The 27,720-nt window shown below is 35.8% G+C and overlaps 2 protein-coding genes and 2 non-coding genes across 4 annotated transcripts; 1 reads left to right on the top strand and 3 right to left on the bottom strand.

Annotated features, from left to right (window-relative positions):
- Positions 1-13,536, top strand: LOC113495845. The gene is made up of 18 exons (XM_026874837.1): positions 1-1,963; positions 2,479-2,720; positions 3,405-3,537; positions 4,290-4,420; positions 4,934-5,184; positions 5,413-5,529; positions 5,646-5,775; positions 5,924-5,982; positions 6,060-6,150; positions 6,336-6,408; positions 6,474-6,621; positions 7,074-7,241; positions 7,358-7,443; positions 12,011-12,164; positions 12,392-12,509; positions 12,777-12,893; positions 13,001-13,101; positions 13,365-13,536. The coding sequence occupies exons 1-18, from the start codon at positions 1,745-1,747 to the stop codon at positions 13,499-13,501; spliced, it is 2,475 nt and encodes an 824-aa protein (XP_026730638.1). The 5' UTR covers positions 1-1,744; the 3' UTR covers positions 13,502-13,536.
- Positions 13,532-27,671, bottom strand: LOC113495844 (ribonuclease 3). Its single transcript, XM_026874836.1, has 19 exons — positions 26,526-27,671; positions 26,017-26,098; positions 25,570-25,777; positions 25,062-25,200; positions 24,649-24,804; positions 23,912-24,132; positions 23,435-23,562; positions 22,835-22,964; positions 22,319-22,490; positions 21,896-22,103; positions 19,730-19,970; positions 19,145-19,365; positions 18,624-18,755; positions 17,936-18,107; positions 17,436-17,617; positions 16,712-16,876; positions 16,284-16,444; positions 15,589-15,734; positions 13,532-15,149 (listed from the first exon to the last, which is right to left on the bottom strand). Exons 1-19 carry the CDS (start codon positions 27,440-27,442, stop codon positions 14,746-14,748), a joined length of 4,185 nt encoding a protein of 1,394 aa, XP_026730637.1. The 5' UTR covers positions 27,443-27,671; the 3' UTR covers positions 13,532-14,745.
- On the bottom strand, positions 21,219-21,290 carry Trnae-uuc. Its single transcript has one exon. It is a non-coding gene; the product is annotated as a tRNA-Glu (tRNA).
- Positions 21,506-21,577, bottom strand: Trnae-uuc. The gene has a single exon. It is a non-coding gene; the product is annotated as a tRNA-Glu (tRNA).
- Positions 27,672-27,720: the final 49 nt, after the last annotated feature.

Consider the following 27,720-nt stretch of genomic DNA (forward strand, 5'->3'; position numbering starts at 1 on the left):
ATTATTCGGAGATGAATTAAATATCAAAAGGACAATGTATTAAAAATTTGAATATATCTCATGATTAATTAAATATCGTACTTAATTTAGTGTCTTAAAAATCTTTAGTTTTCTAAAATAATAACTTGCCAGGCTTAGACTTTCTTAACAACACGAAATCTTTTGATGAACAAAATTTTGTATTCTAAATTTGAGAATATTATTTACTATTAGCAAATTGGGTTGACATAGTGCTTTCGTGACAAGTACCAATCCATAAACCACGAAAAATACTCGTGTATTTCATATGCGTGGCGTTTTGGCACCCCACGAGGGGCCGCGCACGCACTGCCGCCTTGCCACCTCATACCAGCCATAGTTTATTGCCGCGAAGTGGTTTGTTATAACTGTTACTATATACCAAGGTTAAATTTATGGCTGATTTCGTTCTACTAATTATACGATTAGTTGACAAATTAATGATATAATTAACTTTGTAAACAATGTCTATATTACGGCTAAAGTTTTGCGGTCCCTAGGTGACGTTATTTTATAAGGGTTGGGTTTTAATAATATCTACTAATCTAATTGTAGTTTGATCATCTTTTTTACTATGAAAAGCGTAGAATGAATTAAAGTAACTTACCGTTTTAGAAGATGAATTAACATTAAAATTTGTCAAAAATATACTTTATTGTTGCATGAAATAATAGTTAAAAAAATGCAAAATACATATGTCTTGCCTCGTTGGAATAGCCGAACTATTTTGTAATACATATAAATGTACTAATGTAGTAATAAATGATAACATTGTTAAATGAAATACTTATACTGAACGCTATCTATAAATTTTGTTACTGTGATACTCTCTTCCTATGATGTCGCAATACGCAATATCGTTTGAACAATTACCTGAATATTTTGTTGATAATAATGTTTGTTTATATTGTTTCGCAATTAATAAAATACTTATCAACTGTACGTGTGTTTTTGGATATTATCATATATTGCTTATTGCAAGAATTTTTCTTAAAATAATGTAGTGTAAAATGAAATTTATCCTACTGTTTTCTGAAAAGGAATTTTTAATTTAAACTTATCTGACTTTGTGTAAAATCTACTGACGAGTTTGACCTAGTTACTAGTTACTACAAAAGTAAAGGTTTGGCTTAAAATAACATGCCATCGAATCTGCAGGTATAATGATTACAATCTGCAAAATTATTAGGTCACGATATGCAAGGCCAGTTACACCATTTGGGTTATTTGTCAAGGACGATACGGCGATGTAGTTTCCGTGACCGCGCATCGTGTGAAATTCGATTCTCGGAAAAAGAAACTCAATAAAAGTAACTCGTAAGCTCACAATTCCGCTTATCGCAAATTAGTAACGTATATAACGATTTATACTTGAGATTTGTTCTACCTTGATTCCTTTAATTTTTTATTTGTGCTGTCAGAACTAAACTAACAACAATTCTCACTTTGAACAAGAACATATTTAAATTTTCTGCCAACTCAGCAAGCAATAATTCAAGGTTGAACACCAATAAAAAAGTTTAACGATCGCAATTCGCAAGTTGTCCAGCAAGGGTTTAGACGCTTAGTTGGAGTCACCTCGAGTAGCTGGCACCGATGTCTCGGCACATCGATTTTGTACACAATAGTATGCAGTGTCCCAGTCTTCACAATGATTCCCACTAGCTAGTACAAGTCAGACATTTCTCTTTTATTTTTCTTTTGCCGTAAAATATTTTTTGCTACCATGATTTCAACTAAAGTGTCCAGTAAGAAGTGGATCAGTGAGGAAACTGCTGACGAAGAAGAGCTTTTCTCTCACTGCCGGGAGATGGAAATGGTTTGTTTTGCAGTTACTAAAGTCATATTAGATTCTGACAACAAATGGATGGGAGGGCAAGGGAAGCATACCAATACACATTCGTTGTCCAATCGGAATTATATCATGGAACTAGTGAATATACAGGTATGTTATCTTGTTTACAGCTTGTAATTTATTTACTCCTCGCCTCTTATACCTTGTTTAGTCTGAATTCGTGCTATTACTTTTATCAAAATACTTCTTCTAAATAATTTTTTCTTGTTAAATTTGTCTTTGTCTATGGATTTGTTAGTACCTATTCAGGAAGATTGCATACAAAGCCAGTCCAAAGAAATACCGTGCATTGGTTTATGCATATCTATTCGCATTGAAATTGTCTGGACTGCAAAAGATACTGTGGCCCCTGAGTTTGTTTCGACATTTCTTCTCAGGGTAGTCAGATAGGAAATGTCAACTCCAGCGTTCTCAAAAAAAGAAGACATGTAAAAGTGATGAAATATCATAATATCCTACTTACAGAATAAATGATTTCATTTCATACGATTGTACATGAATTCAGTAACTATTAAATTAGTAAGGTTTAAGACAAAGCTGTAATAAGTGCATTGTCATAAAAAACAGGAACGGTCTAAAATCTTATAAATTAATTTTGTTTCAAGGTATTAGATCAAATAATAGAATATTTAACGAAATTAGTGAAATCGTTTTACAAATTGAAACCGAAGTTGGCTCGCTTGAAGAAGGACAGCGGATTAATTCAAAGTAAACACGATCATATTTTTGATAAACTGTGTAGCATACGATTTGTGATGTTGCAAGCTATACACGGGCTTATTACAACGATATTAAACACATGTCTGCATAGAGAAGACTCAAGGAAGATGATTGAGTCATGTTTAAGGTAAGGATTTTTATTACAACGCCAACTAGCCCCAACTAAATAAAATACTTACTTGCTACAAATTGATGGGAGCCTAACACCTCTCAAGTAACACTACTACAGTGCTACAAGCGATATGGGCCCAACTCTGCTATTTACAATGACCGAATGAATGAACATGGGATTGAATATTTTTTTAAATTTAATCCAATTGCCATACATTCATCGGCCAAATAGCAGAATCAGGGCCATGGCGCTAATCACAGTGAGAGTGCCGTCTCCCTCTTTCTAAAATTCAAGTGATGGCAGGCTTTTACAGCTATGACAACTGGCGATAAGTATCTAATAGCAAATATGTTTACCTAATCAATACCTATACCTACTCCATTAGTTGAGGTAAGTACTTAAAAATGGTGACTACACTGATAGATAAGTGGTTTAGGGCGTTGAGGCTACCTAATCCCACTGTGCGGGGTGTGTCGCGGGTTCAATGCCCACGGCGACCACGAATGCTTATCATGAGGATGGGTCTCATTGTGCATGTGGCTTACCATGTTTGTGAAATCCTCCGCGACACAATAATTATGATATATTTTAGTGGTGCAAACAAACACACCGAGATAGTTTACTTTTCCAAGTGCCTAAAAAGAACAGAGCATTAGTAGATTAAACTAAAATAATTTATGTTTTTACTCTTCTTTCCAGTTTAGTGGGAATCTACAACAATCTAATCGGCCTTAGTTACAAGAAGTTTGCATCTAAATTCAATATTGGCAGTAACACGTACCCCATTATCATAAGTGAAACAAAAAATATTACTTTAACCAAAATTGTTCAGGTAAGTGCGCTACGGATTACTCCTGTAAGATGGTGACACCTTAGTAAACAAGTACCCACGCTTTGTTTAACGTTCCAGATTTTTTAGAAGTGAATCTGACAAAAAAATACTGTGGGATAGTAGACTCTTTTTCACGAATTAATTCCGCGCGGGTGTGTCGCTAGTATCTATGCCAATGCATCATTTAAGTGTTGAAATATTTTAGTTCCCACTATTTTCCGCGGGACTTCTTTCGTAAGACAGAGTTTAAAGTAAAAGACTTATCTCTTGTCTTTGCCTTAACACAGTTTAGTAAAAGACCAAATATTTTCTAGGCGTAGACTAGCGACATATGAGCGTTTTGAAAGAGCCAGAAAAATGCGTAGGTACCTACTTGAAATAAAAACTTTGATTTTGCGACTAACAACGGAGTGTACCTACTCATGTTTAAGAGCTCCCATTTGCTTAAACTAATGCAAACACGTACCAAAACGCTTACATTATTCAAAAACCTTGTATGCATATCAATAAACCCCAAAACATGAAAAATACATACGATTGTCCTTGAAAGAAAATTTATTAAAATGGTACGCGGAATATCTTGTTGATCGCATAGATATCTTTGTAATGAGGGAACGAATGTACCTAGTCAGTTAGCGGTTCACGATGATCATAAAGTATCAGATTTATTTTTCAAATTTATCACAGCACAATCGATTACTATATTCAATACTTATTGGCTTTCATCGGTGTAAAGAATTGGATTTTTACAGATTCTTTCCAAAAGTCGGGCCGAAATCAACTGTCAACGTCTCATTAATTGTTTAGTCAAAGTGTATCAACCTGATGAGAAGTCTGACAATGATTCTAGTTCCAGTACAGCAGAAAGCTTGGAGATTTATCAGTAAGTAGCTTGAGATTTTTTTTATTCACCATTCTTTCTACCCCAGGCATCTCTTACTTACATACTCCCTTTCGCCAAAATGTGTCTTGGCCTCTGATACGGGAGAGCGCCACCTTACCGATCTGTTGCCACTTCTCGCCAGTCGTAGACATGAAGCGCCTGATGTTCCGCCTCGACTGTATCCCTCCAGCAACGGAGCTGCGTCGGCCAATACGGCGTCTACCTATTGGTCGTCTGCGATAGGCTCTCTTAAAACCAGGCATCGGTGATCCTTGTTAAAATATTTTAGTTTAGTTAATTATGACTTTATTATGATAACTTAGTTAACCTCCGCGGATAGGAAAAATATATACCTAGAATAATAACGGATAAGAAATAATTACTAAACAATTAACCTTATGTGCATTTGCAATTCATAGTATTATTTTGTTTGTACTTACTCCATTGCCATTTGTCTATACATGTTCGTAATTATAGTTTGTGAACTGTCCATTAACAGCGTTCCTATTACAGCACTCTAACGAAACACATAACACCACCAACATCAACAATGTCTCGGAATATGACAGTTGAAAAACGTCGGGACGCCTTCACGGTGAATAAAAAGCTGAAAATGAAACAAGCGCAAAGTTTGATCGAACTGAAAAATGAACAAAACAAGAAGTTTAATGAATTGATCACAGCGCAGAACTCTGACGCCGAAGTTCCATACCTGTCGCTCTTGACCAACGAGTATACTTTAGAGCATATTTTCAACAACGAAGGTACTATTTACTTTTTAAATGGCCAGGAAATCCACAGAATTACTTTAACTTAATGGTAACTGTTAGAAATTTACTGAATACGTCTTTGAGAATAGAAATAAAGTAGGACTAACTTGCTTATTAAATGAAGTGAAGAAAAATCAACCATAATCATATTGGTGTATCGAAAGAAAGGAATGAAATTAAATATTGTATTGTAAAAAATAAATATTTTTTTTTCTATTTCAGAAAACATTAACGGTATTCTACAAAGTGAAGAAATGTACATAGAAATTCTTCTAGACACGGTAGCCAACATGTCACCCAATTTGCTGGGATCAAATGGCGTCAAAAAGTTAAAAAATGGTTCGTGTACTTGGAACCTCAAAATAATCTGAACTTAAAGAAGTTGTAATAGAGTCTAAACTTGTTTAATGGTTAAAATGATTGAATTTATAGTTAACATAGTATGATTCTTGTAGGTCGGGTGCAGGCCAGTAAAAAGGCAGCTCATAAGGTGACTGAATATTATCAAAATATACTGTGGGGTGATGTTGGTAGCTGCTTAGAGCATATCGTTCTGTGGTGGTCGCATTATCCCCTGGCTATGAGGTAACAATGCCCATCTTTTTCTTAGGTTTTTATCAAAAGCCTTAATATTTCGGCGTTTTCCGCTAACTTTAATGAACTTTAATGAACAGGTGGTTATGATCTATTTATGAGTCAATGTAAAATAAATAATAGTAGGGAGTTTTTTCAGGTCTCCAAACACCAGCCAAAATCTACGAGAGTGGTTATTCGTTACTTTTAATGTGAATAGTAAGTATTCTCTGTTGATATCTCTTTTTTTGGTGGTACTTATTAAGTTATAATAATTATGGTAATTTAAATTTCAGATACCCCAGAATTAATATTATCAGCTTTAAGAATATTAGCAGATGCTTTAGGTTGTCACGTAACTACTACATCTTGGGACAAACATTTCGGGTAAGCTTATTACGGACTGTAGAAGTTCTCAATTCGAGAAGGACCATAGGTTATATAAACAGATGTCGCTAGTTTCGCTACTAGGCGCTAATGTTATAAACTAAATTATTTCGGTAACAAGTTTTGCACTTAATCAGATTCAGTACATAAAGTCTAATTCTCTTTGATTTTTTTCTCCTTTACAGTGCTACTTTGACAACGAATTTAAAATTAACGACTTTAAAAGTCAATCCGGAGATATCCTTGTATATTACCGAGGTAAGTTACACACAAACAAAATATTCTTAATGATAAATGGTACTAAAATTACATATAATTTATAGAGTACGGAATCCGGAGCGAGTTTCGCGTTGACTCTTCAAGGCTTGGTGACTCTTAACAACCAATGTGAAGTTACATGGGACTATATACTAGGCGCCCCTTTGGATGACTTGCCTATTGTTGAGCAGATCCCAATACTTCATAGGCTTGGTAAGATATGACTTAATTGTAGCAATTGTATACATATATTTTCTCCCATTTTATCTGATAGCAAAATTATGGCTGAATCTAGTATTTATTTTTATGAGTATCTTAGAATATGTACTTCGTTTTTCGGAGTAAAACCTTCAGAAGACGCGGTATTTGGGAAGTGAAAACGGTTATTCAATGCAAAACTGATTAAAGCCCTTTTATGGGAACATTAAAATGGGGCAACCCCGGGCCCGCTATACACGGCAGCTTTGACCAGTTCCTTACAGTCCTCGTTTTTTTTTACCCATTAATAATGATTAATAATAATGTTTCCATAGACTGATTTATACCCATCGCAATCATATGAATATACATATTACTAACAGTCTAAAATCTATTCTGTTCTAGCCAGTACCTATAGGTGCTGGAGTTCTTTGTAAAATAAGTCTAAAACCATCCGTTTGTTACAGATCACTCCATCCATACATACAGGTTGTGGTGTTTAGCGGAAACGCGACGTCTTGCGAACTTATGGGAGATGAACGACTTTTTCCGCGTGGCGCACAACGACATGCAAGCTTGTATGGAACAACTCATTAACTTGAGATTTGCTGATCATACGATTACTATTGAATCAGGTAAACTATAGATAACACACTAACAAGTAGTTTAAAATTACTTTTCTTTTACAAACTTTAAAAAAATCAACCGAAAACAAACTTAACTTTAGATTCACAAGCTTTTTTTTTTGCAGGGAATATCGGAGTACACGAAAACGTTTGCGCTAAAATGAGGGAGAAACTGGTGTCAGAAGTCAAAGTTAACATACAAAAACTGAAGGTAAAATTTAAATATTCATACCAACTGTTTTAAAGACAAGCTACTCATAAATAAAATAATATATTGTTCCCAAAAACCGCACTAAAGCGTCCGGGCGACTATGATTACCTAAACATTTTTGGCGTTAATTGTTAGGGTGATTATAGCAGACCACGGCTCTTATTCTGCTATTTACAATGGCCGATGAATAAATGGCAATTGGATTAAATTTGAAATTATTTCTATTCTCTTGAGCATTACGCCAACACGTTTTGAATGAAATGTCATTGTATTGACCTTTAGTGTACAGTCCCATATTTAATTTCCAATTATTGTGTAGAAAAATAGCTTAAGAGAATACGAAAAGTGTAATTTTAAGCCAATTTTAATTAATTCATCGCCCATTATAAATAGCAGAATTGGGCCAGATAAATAGCACCTGTGACAGTATTCAAAAAGTTCACAAGTGTTCCGCTAGATGGTTCTCTAACGCGTCTTTTGATTGGTATGACAGGCATGACAGCATGACGCGGGGCGCGGTGTCAAGTGCTTTAGTTCTAGCTTCTTTTTATTATTACTTTATATGCACTGAATTGTTTTGAAGTGTCTGTGAGCGCCGATTTTGAAATGTAAGTAACAATGTATTTATTATTCAATTATATCAGATGTTATATATTTAAATTGATCCTAAAGATTTATTCTTTCAGAATATCAACAATTTCTTAGCATTCACAATCTGATAAGATTCTTTTAAGAGTTAAAAGCGTCAAGCAAAAATTTTGCCGTTGTGTGTTTTTTAAGGGTACGTACAAACTAGGAATCGTGCATGTGTTTTAAAATTATATTTTAAATATATTTTTTTCGGTGTTGCTTTTAAGCTTAGCATCGTTTAAGAACTGAAAGGATGACATAATTAACACTATAATTTAAAAATCATAGGCGAAAAGAAATAATAAGATATTTTCTTAGGTGCTGTTAGTAGCAGAGCTTGTTTTTTTATTTAAAGTTCTGAAGCTTTCGCCTATTCTATTGTGTAACCAAGTGCGAAATCTAAGTCACGATTGCATACTAGGTCTGAGAGTCAAGATTTACGTGGAAGCCGAGGAGCGAGTGGAAAGGTTGGGTAGTGCACCGTAAGTATGCAATATTAAAATTATAATCCTTGAAAACGGAGTGGTAGAAGTGAATACTTTTAATTACAATTTATGTTACGTGTCTTTTTGTCATACCTAACAAATTGTAACATCGTTTAATATTCCAATTTATTTTTAAAATATCCGGTGATGTGTAACTATATAATAAATTTGCAGTGCCGCTTTAGAAAACCCTCTCGACCAGACCAGGGCAGAGAGGCAGATAACGCAGCGACCAATGGCCGCGCTACCGACAGCGTCCCGCCAGAAAATGATCTTACGAAAGCGTGAAACTCATCTGGAGCGAATGCTCTTACCAGATGCACCACCACGCAAACGGCAAACAAAGTAAACATTTCCTTCTAGCTTTGGTTCTGACAATGATGAAAAGCACATAACCCTGAAGAACCAAAGGGCGTGGCGTCGATGTCTGGACTCCGCGTTCGTTCAGGATTAGAGGCTTTTACTTCTGGGCCGTCCCATTCTTTTGGTAAGATGGTTTTTTCAAAGACCTGTTTTATAAGTACGTTGATATGCAATGTAGGCTACACCATAACTCGTTACAGAACTTCTTTAAGAACCCTCAGTTTCGGGTGTATCTCGTTCTGCTAGTAAGTTAGCTAATATTTTATTAGCATTATCAGTATCTTATTTTCTTAGTATTATTTTCATCGAGTATCTTTTAGTATATACATCTTTCCTTGTTTGTTGCAGAACCCTGCCCTGTGGAAATAGTGTTTAAAGGTAAATTATGGTTTTGTTGGTGACATAATAAGCATATGTATATTTCAAAGCTACCTTCATCAATTGGTAATTATATACATTAATCTTAAAATATATGTCGTATTTTTTATTCTAGGGTTTGGCGACGAAAATGACCAATGGATTATGAATGAGTTGTCGAGACTGACTGACAAAATTTGTGACAGCGATGAAGATATAAATATTGACGACGACGACGACAATCTCCTCGTGACTGTACACGAGCGTAATGCTGTGACAGAACCCGCATGTGACAGTGACATGACACCATTCCAAGCGGAAGTGTTACAGAGGGAGGATTAGTCGAATGACCGTGCAATTCGCGAAATTGTGCCCGACGACTATTACAATTTCGCTTGGAGTAAGGACAGGAATGTTTTTTGTTTTTCATGGAAAACGTGAGAAATTCATAGGTACACCAGGGCCTACTTTTAACGTGACAGACACGACTCGAGCCATTGACGTTTTTGTCAAGATGTTCGACATGACCTTCATTGACAAACTTTGTACGGAGACCAACAGGTACGCAGAACAGAAGATTGCTTTGCTGCGACAACAAGGCAAAATAACTCCGCATTCTCGTTTTAACCGTTGGTCTCCTACAAATAGGGACGAAATGATAAGTTTTTTAGCAATACTGATTTTGCAAGGTCTTTACCCCTTGCCGGAGGAAGAGGCTTACTTTAATTTTAACGGTTTTGGAACTATGCCATACTTTGCAAAAGTAATGTCTTACAACCGGTTTTTATTGCTAAAAACCTTTCTGCATTTCACAGACAACCAGACTAACAGGGACACGACTAGACTCCATAAAATACGACCCGTGATTGACTACTTCAACCACAAATTTTCGTGCCTTTACATGCCTTCACAAAATATAGCCATAGATGAATCACTTTTGAAGTGGTATGGGCGATTAAATTTCGCTCAGAAAATTTCAACGAAGGCCGCACAAGTCGGGGTAAAATCCTACGAACTTTGCGAGTCATCTACTGGCTATCTCTGGAAGTTTTTTGTATATGCTGGAAAAGACAGACCGAACACGACTACTGATGGCACCGACTTACAAAATACAAACGCAAATGACAGACCAGTCAAGGAAGAGGCCATTGACAGACTTGACGAAGACGCGACAAACGACAGACTCAATAATGACGACGACGCCGATAAATCGACTGATAGATTTAGCAGTGGTGAACGCGGAGACCGTCCCTTGACCGCCACTACGAGAATCGTTTACGACTTGATCGAGCCGCTGCTTAACCGTGGGCACACATTAATAATGGACAATTTTTATAATAGTCCATTATTATTGCGGAGCCTGAAAAAACATAAGACAGACTGTTACGGAACTCTCAGACTGAATCGGGAATTCGTTCCTGATACAGTCAAGAACATGACAAAGACTGAACTTCGACAAGGTGAAGTAGTGGCTACGTACTGTTCCGATTTAGCTATTATGATATGGCGAGACGCTAACATAGTAGCTATGATCTCTACATACCATAATCTTCAAATCGGGACTCAAGACAAGTACAATAGGCTGACTTACAAACCAAACATTGTACTCGACTACAACAAGAACATGGGAGGAGTTGACAGAAAAGACCAATTTTTGGCAGCTCAACCCATGGATCGTCAGAGGAACAAGGTTTGGTACAAGAAACTTTTTCGCCGAATTTATAATGTTGCTATCTTCAACTGCTTTGTAATATTTTCCAGTTTTCACCGGAAAATATCACATCGTCAGTTTCGTACTGCATTGGCGGAAGATTTGATTAGAAGACACAGACGAATTGACTTGACGACTGAATACCGACGTTTGAACTGTAGATCGAACACGACTGGACAGGTGAAGACGACGTTTTTTAAACGTAATACGCGACACAAGACGCAGGCCAGACCGACGATTGAATCCAACCACTTTCCTATTCGTACGGGTTCGAAAAACACCTGTTGCTGGTTGTGCCCCAAAAAGATCAGAACCATTTGGAAATGTGAGGAGTGTGATGTAAATTTATGTATTGACGGCTGTTTTAAGGCTTATCACAAGCCTTAAGTTATATTATATTTTGTTATTCATTTTAAATTTTAACGTTATTATTTTTATAAATTAATAAATTATTTATACCTACAACCCGCCTATCATTTTAATATAGTTATAAAAAATCTATAAACTAAAAAAAAAACAACCTATTCCTAAAACCAAATAATCCTGACATAGTTTGCACGAACCCTTATTTGGTCGGTCATCTTGCTGTGATTTTGTCATCAGAGGCAATTGCCTAAGACCATACTCGTACGGGAATGGGTACTTTAGGTAGGTTCGAGGAAGGTTTAAAAATACTCCGATCTTTTTGTTAACGTTTTAATTGACAGACTAACTGTTATTGGGTCTTTGACGAAAATAAATCTGATAATAAACAATATATAGGATCTGTTTCGTCCCTCAGACAATTTCCGAAAAAATACTGAATACACTTTATTTTATCATATCATTAAAAAATTAAGATCAAACAAAGATGATGAATGTATTCTGCTCATTTTTTGTTTACGCCAATAATAGATAGTATCTAATATTTTTTGGACGGGCTAAACAATTATTTTTTCTATCAAATACCCTATTTAAGTAATAATTTTCAGGATTTTCGCAATGGCACAAATTACATAATAATAATTATTTTTTATTCCAGGATGCAACAGAGGAGATAACACAAGTGTTATCATCGGTGTGTGCCACGACCAGCCTAGCGCATCTTACTATGATATTCCCGAGTAATATTGAATGGCGACAAGTGACGAGACCGCCGCAAACTGTACACTCGATTTATGTACACGAATTTTTGAGTAAGTTAAAGTGTATTTGTGGGTTAAAGTTCTCAAAAACAGAAGGTATAACTATGCATCTAAGAGTAAGACGTAGCAATTGCAGAGAGATACTACAACTACACCTGTGTCTTTTTATAGGTAGTGCAAAGCAGGTATTTTTTGACAAGGATGAAAACGCCTTAAAAGCAAAAAGACTCTAGAATATTAAAGCACTATAAAGTTTCTTACTTTCTTAAATGTTTCAGATACAATGCTGCTGCCGGTAATAAAAGCAACGCAAGATATAGCCACTTTAAACATGATCCTTAAAATCATGTGCGAATCATGGCTACATCACATATATATCGCTAAAGTAAAATTCACGTGAGTTTGGATTTCATGACACTTAAAAGAAATACATACAGATCCGTATGATGGATATCTATAAGAATCAATTTATGTTCGTGCAGAGTCAAAAAATATTCTGTAATTTTCACACAACGCCATCTAGTTTCTAACCGAGAAAACTTGTGTCATGAGTACTAAATAATTGATAAACATACTTATATTATTTCTTAAGAAAAATTGTCTAGATATAACAACAAAGGATCGTTCTCGTTAATTTTATATTTTATTGTCTTGGTTTCATAGCAAAGATGCAGCAATGCAACTTCTGGCAGATTTCAACGAAGTAAGAATATGGTTGACTGAATGCAAATCACTGACGACTGCGGCGAGAAAACAAATGTTACAGAATGAAGTTTTGAGGTAAATAGTTTTAACCGACATTAAACTTTATTTCTAAGCAGTAAAGTTTAAAATGCTCATCTACATCAGTTTCTGATAAAGGATTAACTTATTTTATTATTTTGTAGGAGGTGTGAAGGCGTAGGTAGACTGCTCCTACATGCCCCGGGAGACCTTATATCTATGCAGGACTCTACAATGCAGTCGGCGCAACAAGTTCGCAAGGATGGTAAATATTACTGTAAAATTATGTTTTTATCTATTGAAGTCTATTTCCGAGGCAGTAGGCTAAAATGCATGCATTCATTTATTCTGAGTTCCTTATCACGGTAATGGGTCTGATATCGTATATTTCCGGCATAGTAACCACTATGGTAAAAATATAAGCAGAAGATCTTCAATGCAATTATTTTTGATTTTTATTCGATTTCGATCGATTCGATTCGATAATCGATATTCTTGTCTCCAAATCATAATATTACTTATTTTTAGTTACAGAGAACGACACACCAGAGCAACTGATGCCCGCAGAGATGTACGTCCCCAATCAAAAGCAATGGCTTACGTTACGAGCTAAGAAAATGAACGGACCAGTCGCTTTTACACTGTGCTGCATCGTACTAGCCTAATATACGAGAGAAATTAAATTATATACAATATTCAATGCTATTTTATTATTTATTTCATTAAAATTACACGATAATTACTTATTACTAAATTTCTTGCCAGATTTTTTGGTTACAACATAGCTTTGTGAAACAATTCAATCTTGCACTGTCAAAAGTGATTTTTGATCTTTAGTATTTGAACCCTACACTTATGAATGCATTAGGAATTATTAAAATGTATAAAAACAGCAATACATGGCTTTATTTCAAAAGACTACATTTCATTAAGACAACATATACCATTTAAGTAAGTACAAGTATCTTAACATTTAGCTTTTCTACAAAAAAATAATCATTTTACACGATAAAATTAAGTACCTGAGTCGTTTAAAATCAGAAATTTGGAAAATCCTTAATCATGTGAATCTATTAATCATCAAATGCATTTCTTAGTAATTTTACTCGGCAAGAATTAAAATTGCACTCATATTATATCCAGCAATACAAAAGCCCAACTTCATTTGAAGTCATTCATTCATATTATCAATGTGTCAAAAACAGCAGACAAATACACTTAAAACTCTATTTCAAAGCTATAAGATTGATTTTACACAGTCAAGTAGAAAAACAATTAAATTGCACTCACAATACTCTTACTTTAAAATCTTTTTGAAACCGGTGACTAAATATTCTATTCATTGCGGTACAGATTCGTAAATATAAATGGCGACTACATAAATAAACATTATTTACCCATCTAAAAAGCGACACTTAAATCTAATCACATTTATCTCACAGTTCATCAGTAACTAACTGTAGTAAGTCTCCGCATTCAATGCGTTACAACACTATTTTATTGAAAATATCTTCATGGTCAAAAGGGGTCAGAGTGGATTTTGGGGGTAAGTGTGAACAAAATTTGTAAAGAGGCATTCTGTCGTGATGAGACATTAACGGGTCGGTTAGGACTGGTTGTTTTAATACTGGTAGGTAGTTGAAATGAACTATAGTCCATATATTTTTCTACGTGTTTTGGGTTGATAAGACAGCAGTTGTCATTCAAAACAAATAATCATCACGACATAGTGAGAACTTGCTTTTGCTTTAAGCAACTTACTCTTTCTATATTCAAGACCTGCGTTCAAAATAACAGCACAAATTTATTGAATACAGGCCACAACTATCAAAGCTGTGATTTAGCATGTAAAAGAAGATCCGTCAAAATACATCTAAATTTGTTCACTATTACCTCATTTCACCTTACCTTACTCATCATCAGAATCAGATCGTCTACATTTTTCCTTTAACTTCTCATATTCATTACGTCGAATGAGATCTTCTTTTATTTTCTGCATATCACTGAGCAGACTGCTTACTTTCACGTTTTCTAGTTGTTCTTGGGGTAAGGAGGTGTCGCTGTCCAGACCCGAGTCGTCATTAGACTTGTCACCAATACTTTGTACTTCGTCGTCAGAGAGAGCATGGCTACTGCTTTCATCTGAACTCTCTACGTGTTTGTCAAGTCTGTATGCTTTAGGTATTTGTAGGTTGCCGTCCCGACCTCTGCCTTTGAGCGGGTCGTTTGAGTTACGCCCGTCGCCTTGACGCTTCTTCTTTTTCATGCTCTTTGCTATGATTCGCTTTTGGTGGTCCAGTTGTGGGAATAGCTCTGGATTGGAAAGGTTTTATTTTAATTATATTCATCATATTAAAGTATGTAAGTAATGGTTGTAAATAAAGTATTTTACACTGTTTTATTTATTTGTATTAAGGTTTGAATTATTAAAACTTTAACAAAATTGTTGATAATTTTTTAGGACCAAAATGAGCCATAGTAAAAATAACTTTTTATGAGATTAAAGAAAGATTTGATTATTGGCATAACTTGATTAATTTACTATATCAATTTTGTATTGTAAAAGTCTCGTGAAGCCTTCAGAAAATACCAGACGAGTAACATTTTATTAACTTTTTCAAAGTCGTACAATGTCGGCTGACAATATCAACCACTTCTTCTATCTGAAATAAGCTGACCATTGAAATATTTTGTGTTTGCTTATTATCCTTTGATGTTTGTACAGTACGCAATATAGTGTAGCGTGTGTTACCGTGCGCGCTGCTGAGCGCCTCGCCCGCGGCGTTCATCTCGGCCTCCTGTATGGAGTGGCCGCGCGCCGCCGCCAGCCGCGCGCCGCGGAAGTACACGCCCACCGTGTACACGCGCGTGTTGGTCGGGCCCAGGCACTCGATCACCCTGACCACAACAATGTACTTATACATGACCATATGCGAAGATATGTAAATAATCGCTATTTTTGAACAATGTTAATGTTCAATTGTTGTTGTTCAAATGTGCAATTGTTACATCAATGAAATCAATCAATTCAGCCTATTGAGGTTTACTACTGGGCATAACCGTCCCTCTCGTTGCATCCAGTTCGAGCTAGCCACCTTTATTACTTACTTACTTTGTTATACACCTTTATTACAAATTTATTACTTTATTACTTACAGTAATAAAGTTTAAAAAAAAACGACTCCCTAAGTAAATATTTAGACTGTGTCGGGGGGGTTTACAAACATACAATTCACATGCATAAAGACACCAAGTGCTACTTAATTATGGCAACCTAACAAACTTTTTAATAATTTGTATGGATATAGAAATACTTTATTTAAGTCTCAATAAGAAAACTTCTAAAAAATCTCTGTTTTTCTTGTTATAAAACACGATTTTTTATTTAGTTCGTAAATAATTATTAACGAATGAGCTTTTATATTACAATTGAATAGCAATACGTACTTGTAAACAGGTATATCAGGCTCTCCTCCTTGCATAGAGCGGAGAGTGAGGCAGCACTGCTGCAGCTTGGACTTGGGGTCGTTCCAGTCCTGGTTCATGATGAACTCCTGCAGGCGCGGGAACAGGCACGCGTTGCAGAACGCCTGGCAGTACTCTAGATTCTGTAATTAATAGAGTACTCGGTAGCTAAGTAAATAGGCTGTTCATTATAGGTAACCTTAAGTTTAAAAGTAATATATACGTTGTGTTGGCGCTGTCATCGTAACTGCAGTGATCAGTGTTAATAAGTTATCGATTCTGTCTTTTCCAATTTGTTAGCTTAAAGCATTACAATGAAAGAGAGGCCCCGGACACGAACTTGCCAAGTCGGATCAAAGAGACATTACCATTGCCGTTAAAAATACCGGAACTTTGAATAGTTTACTTACTTTATCAATAAACAGGGCTCCCAAGAAGGCTTCAAGCAGATCAGCCTTATGTTTCTTAGTTGTAGGCTTGGCTTTAGGGTTGTTGTAAATCGCGTACTCGGACATATTGAGGTCATCGCACACCATAGATTGCGTGCGGTTGTTGACTAGAGATGAACGGAGAAGCTGGAATATAATTAATAATATTCTTAAGAACAAAATTAGGATTACACATAATTGTAGAGAGGACATTTTATATTTCAGATTTTGATAGTAATGCAACTCTCTAGAAACTGTTGCTTCAATATAGTTCAGGTTCTTAAAGATGGGTTCTGAAAAGAATACATGTTTTGCAGGTGTGATACATTTAGCTCGTTTTCAATTTTTTACCATGTTCACCTTTTTTTTACTTTTAAAATGTTTCCTGCTCATATGCATATCTAACATTATATGAAAGGTAATATTACGATACTCTGCCGATTAACTTGTGACGAAGAGTGATACTTTGATTATGAGTAGAAGAGTATCTTCCTCTCTCCTACTATAATGCTGTGCCTTACGGGGTTCATAAATTTGATCATTGTACCTAAAATTACCACCAGTAACTACATTATGGAAGCAATAAAGTATTGAGTATTGAGAGTACTCATAATCAACGTATCACTCCTTATTTCTGTTACCATTTTACATATTCGCAAGTTAACATTAAACCATGAACATTAAACTATTTTCACAAATTCCTTACCGACAGATGTCCCTCATGATGATCAGGAAAGTGTCTGTACAGTCTATCAGACACCACAAGTTGTAGAACGGTGTCACCAAGGAACTCCAGACGTTGGTTAGAACCGAGAGTCAGATGCGTAAAGCCAACCGAACGATCAGTGAACGCGCGAGCTAACAAACGAATGTGCTTGAATTGTACTCCTGAAAATAATATACGTCAAGTAAAAAGATTAAAAAAAACTGTCTCAAGAGTGAATTGAACAATCGAAATATCACGCAAATCACGCTGAGCGCATAAGTGTGGTAATGATAAATTTAATAAAAACTCTATTCCTCATTATTTCAGTAATGAATAAGATTATAATGAGTACAAAACTTTTGCTCAGATAAGTATTGTACACATTACTACTTCATAATGTTTTGCTCATTTTGCCTGAAAAAACAGGTTTTTACTTTGTAAAATAATTTAAATTACTTAATAAGATTTTACTGTAAGCAATGTATAAATAATATACATACCTATAGACTCCTCGAATTTAGTAAGTCGTTGTAGAAACTCGAAGTCCTTGATATATTTCCTGTCACCAAGCGGCTCCTGTTCTTGCAGTGGATGTGTTCGTTCCTTTGTCCACACTTCAAGTAAATCTGGCTCTTTATACCATAAGGCTAGGGCAAACACACGGTCGGCAACCTAGAAAAGAAAAACAATTAATAGGAATAGAATACTCAATACTCAATACTCAATACATTTATTGCATTCCACAATGTGAACTTAGGTGGTAGGTACACAAGATACATTAGTTTTGGAGCATTGTGGGCCCTGTCGGGCATAACAAAAATAAGAATATTTATAACAAGGTCCAAAATAGGTAATTATTATTTTACAATCAGCGATTTAATTACAATATAAAACAATAAACTGAATACGTGTTATTACTGCAGAAATAATTATAAATAGAGTATTGTATTTTAAGTGTTTACTATACTGAAACAGTACATACAAAAAATAATAAGTAAACCCATCATCACGTTTGTATAGTCAATTGAACTCGTATTGGCGCGCGGCGTCATGTGTGGGTTCACAGCTTTGATTTGTGTGTCACTGTCACACAAATTAAAGCTTCCGTAATAAACAGTCGCTGTCAATCACACGCACACAGCGCCGCGAGCACAAATGAGTTGAACTGCCTGTAGTGCCTGTACTCACTTCAAGTCCAGCATCCAAGAATAGCGCCCCCATGAGGGCTTCGAAGCAGTTGGCCATCGCATGTCGCATGACCACCTCTCGGCAGAGATCAGATCCGTGCGCATATAACATGAAATGCTCCAATTCGATGTTCTGTAACATACAGTTATAGTAAGTTTACTGTCTAACTGTCTATAGCTTCAAAACGAGGAATCTAATCACTAAACCTTTTGATCAGATGTATAAATCTTTCTAGTATTATAAACGCGAAAGTATCTATGTTCCTCTTTTACGAAAAAGCCACAGAACAGTTTAAGACGAAACTTGGTACACATATGGCTTATAAGCAGGATTAACACAAAGGACAATACATATTTATCCCGATTTTATGTTACTGTAGTAGTGTATTTTAAATTTGTAACGGGCGGGTCGGCGGGAATCAGCTAGTGTTTATACATTTATACATAGTAGCAAATACGCAATTGCAGATTAATCATTTATAAAGAACAGGTGTTAATAAACAAACTAAAATGTTAACTTACCTTTGCCAGTTGAGCCAAATGCTGGTTCTGTACAATGGAGGCCCTGTACGTAGCTAAACCACCTTCAGCCAGACCCGGGAACATTCGGAACAGGTGTATAGAAGACAGGAACTCTACGACAGCGTCACCAAGGAACTCGAGACGTTCGTTGTGTTTTATATCGGATTCTGTCTCACTGTGCTTGCCGAAGCGTGACATTATGTTTATAAGGGTTACGATACCTGAAAATATAGAATAGGCGTAAGATAAAGGCTGAATAGCCGGCAAAAAACAGCTATTTATTAGTAACGTATGGAGAGGCCTATGTCCAGCAGTGGACAGAAGATAAAAAGTCTTCGATTTTGCCAAGCTGGAAATGCCATTATCTCCAGAATGAGAAGTCAATAAGACATTCCCCAAGTTACAAAAAGGTTTTCATTTTAACTATTTTGTCTCAGATTTACAAATATCAAGTTTTAATTAGACTATACAATGTGGTTGTGACTTGTTCCATGTACATAGAGCAAAATGCAAAAAAAATACCTATTCCTATTCACCATTATGAGGATATATCAAGTCGGTAAATAGAAAAGATCAATAACAAACCTTTTTTCCTAGTATAATGTATCCTCCTATCTCCATACTCCGGTTGTCTGATCCCACAGTTTGTAAGACTGTTCCTAGCGTGGTCTGGATTCGTTCCAAAGTTCTCTCTATAAGACGGATGGGTTAACGCTGTCTGGAGTAAAGCCCTCTGTTTGAATACATAACCCATCTTTCGCTCAAGACTGTCCAATGATTTGTGAAAACGTAGGTGTCGCACCAGAACTGGTATGAGCATTGCATGCTGAAAAATGTAAAATTATTATACTAGCTGTTGCCCCCGACTTCGTCCGCGTGGTTAGAACACATAAGTTAGGAATTTTTGAACGGAAGCCCTCGAAGATGGATATTTTCCCCCGTTTTTCCCACCTTTTTTATTGTATCTTCGCTCCTATTAGTTGCAGCGTGATGTTATATAGCCTAAAACCTTCCTCGATGAATAGTCTATTGAACACAAAACGAATTTTTCAATTTGTACCAGAAGTTCCTGAGATTAGTGCGTTCTAACAAACAAACAAACTCTACAGCTTTATATACTAGTAGTATAGAAATAAAGATTTATTTTATAATAATACCTTGATCAATAAAACCTAATATTGTTTGTTTCATTTATATAGATACCATAAGGAAGTGTTTCTTTAAAATACTCTTAAAGAGAGAGTTGTTTTGGCTCATTATATCAACAATACAAGCAATAACATCGATTAAGCCCCCATAAATAAAAAATAAACGATTGTGGCCGACATAGTTCATAACAAGTTATTTTTATGACAAAAACCGCAGAATAATTTTGAGGCACGGAGATAACTAGTAATTTTTAAGCAAATAAACGTGATTGTTTTTTATAAATGCCTGTTACCATAAAAATACACTTAGGTCAAATCTGCAACATAAAGAAAAAAAAAATAGCAGTTTCCTATCAATTAATTAAGGAACGCCTGTTGTAATTTAAAGAGCTATGTGTACCTCAATCTCGAATTAATTAAGCTATTTTGCATTATTAAATACCATGATTCTTTAATAAATAAAACAAGCCAGGAATAGGTATATTAGGCAAAAATAGAGAGTGTAAAATGAATAAAACCATAATTTGAAAAAATAATATATTCCATCTGAAGCTTTATGCCGTGCAATTTAAATAAGATTGGAGGTGGCGAAAGGCCGCAGACAAATCATGTAGAATCGACCTTGACGAGCGCTCAAACTATATAGTTTTTTATTAACTTGTTCCAATATTCGAACATAACTAGACATACTAAGTATCTCGGAGCTGTCAACGTCCAAAACTGTGAAACTCACATGAACTTAATCAGTACGATCCTAATGAAGAAATGTGTTCAAGAGTTAAAATAAATACGTTAATTTTCACAAGCACATAACTTTTGTAAGCATTATTTTAACATTCATGCGGGCAAAGCCGCCGGAAAAACATAATTTATTAAAAATAATACATTTTTTTTTATAAAAATATCACAACTTACTAAAAAACAATTTCCCGTACCGGGAATCGAACCCGAGCCTCCTGGGTGAAAGCCAGGTATCCTAGCCACTAGACCATACGGGATATGGCTAAAACATCGAAATTTTGGGTAATAAACGACATATAAGGTCGGGGCCTTTTGTAGACAGAAATTAGATACTAATAATTATATTTATTTTGCACTGGTTTTCTGATATCTACTTCTTGCAGCAAGTAGTAATATGCACGTAATTATTTCTATATTAAATTAACAACGAAAAACTTCAATTACAAATAGCAATAAAAAGGTCAATTATTAATTCCCGTACCGGGAATCGAACCCGAGCCTCCTGGGTGAAAGCCAGGTATCCTAGCCACTAGACCATACGGGATTGTACTAATGTCACGAGATATTGGGTATGTAATGTAGCTTATGTAGCCAAGTATAATTTTTATATTAAGAATAATTACTTAAGTAGAAACATGAAATGAAATCTTGTTATATATTAACAAAAACTTTATTTTAAATACTTTTGCCATAATGTATTAAAAATATTAAAAAAAAGCATTGTATAATTCATTCATCACTCGTTTCAGACTCTGAATACTATCTAAACCCCACCATTCACGTTTCTGGGTACATAGCAATGCGTTGCAATTCAAACGCATCCTTTATATAATTGAATAAGACGATTAAAAAATTTCCTCACCTGTACTACGTCACACATGAGCCCGGTAGTATGGAACCCCTCAGATGATATAGCCACGGTAACATCCCTCTTCATCTTGCTCTGTGTCCTCATTTCCTGCAGCTTAGCTTCTTTAGCCGCTAACTTCTGACGTTCCTTGAATAAAGGCTTAGCCATGTTCGCGATCAAATGTCTGTACTTGACATAGTAGCGCCATGCTTTTTGGTATCTAGAAAGAGTGGAATCAAACATGATCATATTCTCACAGTATAAGAAAAATATTATTGCGAACTAGGGATCTAACAAATTTTAGGTAGCAATAGAGGATAAGGTTTATTATACAACTCCAATTTCTATGTTTGGATCTTTGGACTATGGTGTTAAAAAAATCTTGCTTCAAATAGTAATCTAGAGCTTCGTGGATCAAGAAAAATAAAAGCTTACTCAGGATTCCCAGCATAGCTGAGCTGTGGTGGTCGTATACCAAAATGTACGATCTCAGGATAATACTTCTTATTTTCAGACTTTGCACTATCGCAGTTGGCTGGAGGACTGCGATCTAATTGGTCCACGCGGACAGAACACGGCTTCTTCCCAGGATACGTTACAATCATACCTGAAACAAAAAATTTACGTTTAAAAAAGTGTTCATTCATCTTCATATTATAGCAGAGTCGCTTAACAATGTCCAATTCGCATCTGTGTAAAATATGTAAAAAGATTTCGAGTACTCTTTGCTTGCAATAAACAAGGGAGTGGTAAAATTTGAACGCTTCGCTGCGCTTTGATACACTTAAGAATAAAGAAATAAGCCGAAATCAAGTCCGTAATACTTTCGCTTTTGCGGTTATGATAAAGTAGCTTCAAATTTTGTACAAAAACTGCAGTAAAATACTGAATTGCTAGCGGAATACAATAATTAATAAAACATTGGTACTTTATTGTTTTTGTTTTTATTACCTTTGATCTTATCAACAAACTTCTGCCAAGTATAATGGTCCATTTCATGTACATCCTTCAAAGTATCTGGTGCGATAAGTAATCCACTTTCGTCCACGAGATATCTTAGGACTTCGCACATGGATAATACCTGAAAGAAGATTATTATAATGAATGAATGGATTCTCTGAGTACAGTAGCTTTTCATTTTGTCACACATAGTATGTAACATTTGAATATAACTTGGATTTTTTATGACAGTTCTCAAATAAAGCTGGGGTGAATAATCCTAGATAGATGTCCCATCACATTTTAGATTTAATTTCTTAAAAGGGCCAAGTTGAACCTGAGTCTGTATAGATTTACGCGTGAACTCTAATGCATACTATGTGTGCAGTAATTTATTATATTTAAATACCTCAAGGGTATTTTAAGGCGAGATGTAACAGATAATTATAAGAACTGACCATATATCTGGAACTAGCAATAAATGAATTAGAATTATTCATTTTAACTTCGCAATTACGAGTATCAAACTTGTATTGAACTGCCACGATTTAAGAATGAAAAACAGCAGCCACAGCACTTCGGTATATTGTAATCATAACCATTTAAACTTACCTCGCATCCTTCTTCGGGTAGGTATCTCACAAATCGTGGCATGAAATGAAACTGGGAACAACTTGTATCCGAGCCCTTACCGAGATCAAGATCTACCAGCTCCAGTAACTCATAAAACAGGAATTCATCTGAAATATATAATATATGTTTTTTATTATTAAACCATTGAAATCTAAACTCCAAAAAAACGACTACTTTTCTAGACTAAATCCGATATATTAACAAAATATCATTCTACTCGATTAAGAAGAGAGAAAAACCGATTAGACTTTCACCAATTTACTGTAGAGCAATTTGGGGATTTTTTGTGAACAAAGTTACAAACACCAAACAATCAATCAATCGATTATTCCAAGATACCTTTGGGCTTTGACAGTAAAATTGTTGATGAACAATATCGCAAGTGACCAAGCTTGGTAAGTAATGGACGCATAGATACAAACCGTATATATACTATTAAAAATTATATGAACTTACCAAATAAATCCAATTCTTGTACTGTAAAGTTAGTGGGTGCTGGCTCTTCGACGTACAAAATAGTGTACTCGATATTAAATCGTATAACTTTGCAAGTCGGTAACTTAGCCAGTTTGTAATGAGAAAACATTGAGAATCCGGAAAACAGGAACTCGTGCTCGTCGTGAGCTATCACTGTCGGCGCTTTTATTAGGAAATTTGTTGGTGGTGAAACAGTAATGCTGAAAACATACAATATGTTTGTTAGAAGACAATTTAAAACTATCTATGACATTAAAACTACAGTAAAGTTATATTTTTAGCAACTCGATTTTTTTTTTGTGAAAATGAACATAGGGATATTACAGCAGACTTGATTTTTAAAAAAGGTCTTCGCTTCGCAAATAAATAAAGGTGCTTTGTGTTCGACATAAATGAAGACGCCGTAAATTTAAAACAATCATTTGAGACAAAAACGTTATCCTATGGACACCTTCACAGCGGCACTTTACACGTCGACTAACTTATTTGTTTATTTATTTATTTACCGTAATATACCATTCAACATCCGCTTACCCGACAGAATCGAGTTCTGTTTCAATCGAGTTGGTACTATACAACCCAATACCAGCGAGAATTCGCAGCAATTGTTCTTTGCATATTTCAAAAGTAGATATAATTTCAAGACTTAATCAAAATAAGTTGATTCCGATAGCTGAAAGGATCATTCCGTATAACATAAGATAATGGTAAGTTACCGGTAGTGATAAAGCTTGTCAATGTTACTCTGTGTGGGTATACACTTGGGGAAGGACTCCTCGCCCGCGTACACCCCGTGTCGCATGCCCAGACGTCGGGCGCGCGCGCTGCAGCGACACAGCGGGCCGCCGTTCATTTCACCAGTGTTGTTGAACCTTTATACAAAGAAATCAAGATATTTAATGACATAATACGTCGAAGAAAGGACCGACTGATTGAGGCAAGGGTGTGATGATATTGTCAGTTATTCAAGCGTAAGTGACCAGAAATTCATTCGGATAGGTCTCAAAGTTTTTTTTTCATATTTCTGTTTCTAACTCCCGCAAACGCGGGTGACTTAAATGAGACCTTGATATTCCATATTAACATTATGTCCGTAAATGTACCGTATGTACTACATGTTGATACTTACCACATCTCTGGATGTAGCCTTCTAGGATGGCTCTGCTTCCTTTGCAATTCCAGCATGATTCGATCAGTGTAACCTTGTAAACCATCTTCATCTAAACATTCGTCTTCACTCTCAGAGGACGATGAAGATTCTTCATCCACTGAAATAGATAGAGGTGTGATTAGAATGTTATTCTGAAATTATATTTTTTTTTTTTGAGGCATTGACTTATTTTCCTAATTCTCTGCCGGGTCACGAACAAAACGGACCCTCTTACCAATAGCTGGTAAAAGTTAATAATACTAAAGAGATCCCAACCGTAGTCTTGGTGCATACTTTATGTAAACGCGGGCGCTAGTTACCTAACAAAATGTTATCACAAACAATAATAATTGATACTCGCCAAAAAATTATATTAGCAATAAAGGGCCGAAAAAAAATACGTTTCCAATTTTTTTTGGAAATCTGTGACAGACTAAACAGTTTTTCTTTAGTATTGGGATTTCATAGGGTTAGCAAAATAACTTACATCTATGTTTGCACATTTTGGCTTTGGGAGGCTTCAAAGGCGGCAGTTCATCGACTTCAGGGCGAGCCTCTCGTCCTCGCTGTATCAACATCTTGAAGAATGTCTGGCATAGTTTCTCTAATTTAGGCGTCTGTTGAACACCAGCTCCGTCCTCCAGAAGCTTGTAGTATAATTCGGCTGGGGAACTTCGGTACCACATTTTTGATACCTTAAATTATACAATGAATGATAAAAAACAGGATGTTTTTCAGTGTAAATAGCCTTGTGAATAAATGACTTTTGATCAGATATTTGAATGTTATTACAAGACCTTCAAGAACAGAATATTTAACTAGGAATATGGTACATGCATGTGTTTAGTATAATATAATATTTGCATTTCAGGAAGTTGGGATATATTTTTGAGATCATAAGGATGGTTTCTTCTTGACTGTTTGTTAAAATTACCTCTTCTTCATCTGAATTATGTTCTCTTGACCACTGCTCCATTTTCTCAATAAAGTCTTCTGACGTCTTGCAATAATTCCTCCTGAAAAAAGTAGTTTACTTTTTTAAGGTAACTATAAAAAATTTGCACATTTTATTTGAAGACAAAATCTTAGATTTACATTATATTTGGGTGCCTTTGAAATGATGTTTTATACTCTAATTTTAATAATCTTAAAAAAATAGTAATGTGTAATTGAAAATACTATTACATCCTATAGATTACTTTACTACTTTATATAGCTGGGAAGTTATTAGGTAACTGAATAAATTTGATTTCATAACAGCAAAGCTGGGAAAAATATGTTTCAGTTTTGACCTTGACTTAATGTATTATGTACCTGAATGTTACAAATAGAGATGTAGCTTTGCATATGGTCATGGACACTCTGTCTGGTTCATACAATGTGAATATGATATGATGCATATTACAAATGTACCACTGAATTAGGTACAAAATATAATGTTACCTATATTCTTCAAGGATCTTTTCACGGTCTGTCATTGGCTTTGAAGGAGTTGCCTCTCTAGGCTCCTGTTTAATTTGTACAGACATCTCTCTGGTCCGGCTACGACGGTGAGATTCCCTTGTTGGGGAGCGCTGACTGCGTCTACTAGGAGACCTGTATCGTCGTCTGTCATCACGAGAATCGTAACTACGACTGTGACTTCTAAGGTCCCTGCTACGAGATGGACTATAACGTCTCTCATACTCAGATCTCCTTCTCTCATAATCACGCCGCTCATCATACCGGTCTCTATAGTATCTCTCTTTGTCTCTCTGATGTGAATGTGATGGACTCCTGCTGCGGCGCCGCTGGCGGCTTGGGCTACGACTCCGACTGCGCCTTCGTTCACGGTATCTCATGTCTCTGTCTCTCAAACGATCTCTTTCATAATTCCTGTCTCGACTTGAAGAAGGTTTTGCAGAACCATCATAGTAATGCCTATCCATAGACTCTCTGGGAATTCTTACATCTCTCTCACCTTGAGTAGCTGCTTTATTTTTTCCAACATTAAGACTTATTCTGAGAGGATTGTGCCAATCTCTAGAGTGCCCAGCAGGGTTGCTCATCTCAGTACTTCTGCTTGCAGTGTAGCTTTGAGACAAGTAATAAGGACTTTGATTTAAAGAATACGGTGGTGGTACAGATTGTATGTCAGTCGGTGGTATTGAAAAATTTACGGGCGGAGGGGGTACGTTCATCGCAGGGAAGGTTGCCATGGGAACGTAGGAAGGCGGTTGCTCAGTCAAAGGCGGCGGTATGAAAGGAGGAGGGTGGCTATATATTTGCGGAGGCGGAATTCTTGTGCCCGAGGACGGAGCCGGCGGTGGCATGTCCAAACGCGGCGGAGGAACACTATAGTCTACTGGAGGAAGCGACATTTGGAATTTAGATCGACACTGCTTAACTTATTGATATATGTTTATTTATGTCCATCTGGTGCATAGCACTTATGTTTATTTGTAAGTAAAATCAATCATTTACATCACATTGCTTACAAAACATAAATACGAATAGGCAAATATCAAACATAGGTAATTTAACAAAGACGGACGATACGGTTTCACATAGGCATAACAAGGACAACATGATGAGAAATGCCAAAAAACTGCATTTTAGGCAAATTTGACAGGTTTTATTCTTGACAGTTGTCTATGGT

The sequence above is a fragment of the Trichoplusia ni genome, chromosome 7, assembly GCF_003590095.1.
Source record: "Trichoplusia ni isolate ovarian cell line Hi5 chromosome 7, tn1, whole genome shotgun sequence".
Taxonomy (NCBI): Eukaryota; Metazoa; Arthropoda; class Insecta; order Lepidoptera; family Noctuidae; genus Trichoplusia; species Trichoplusia ni.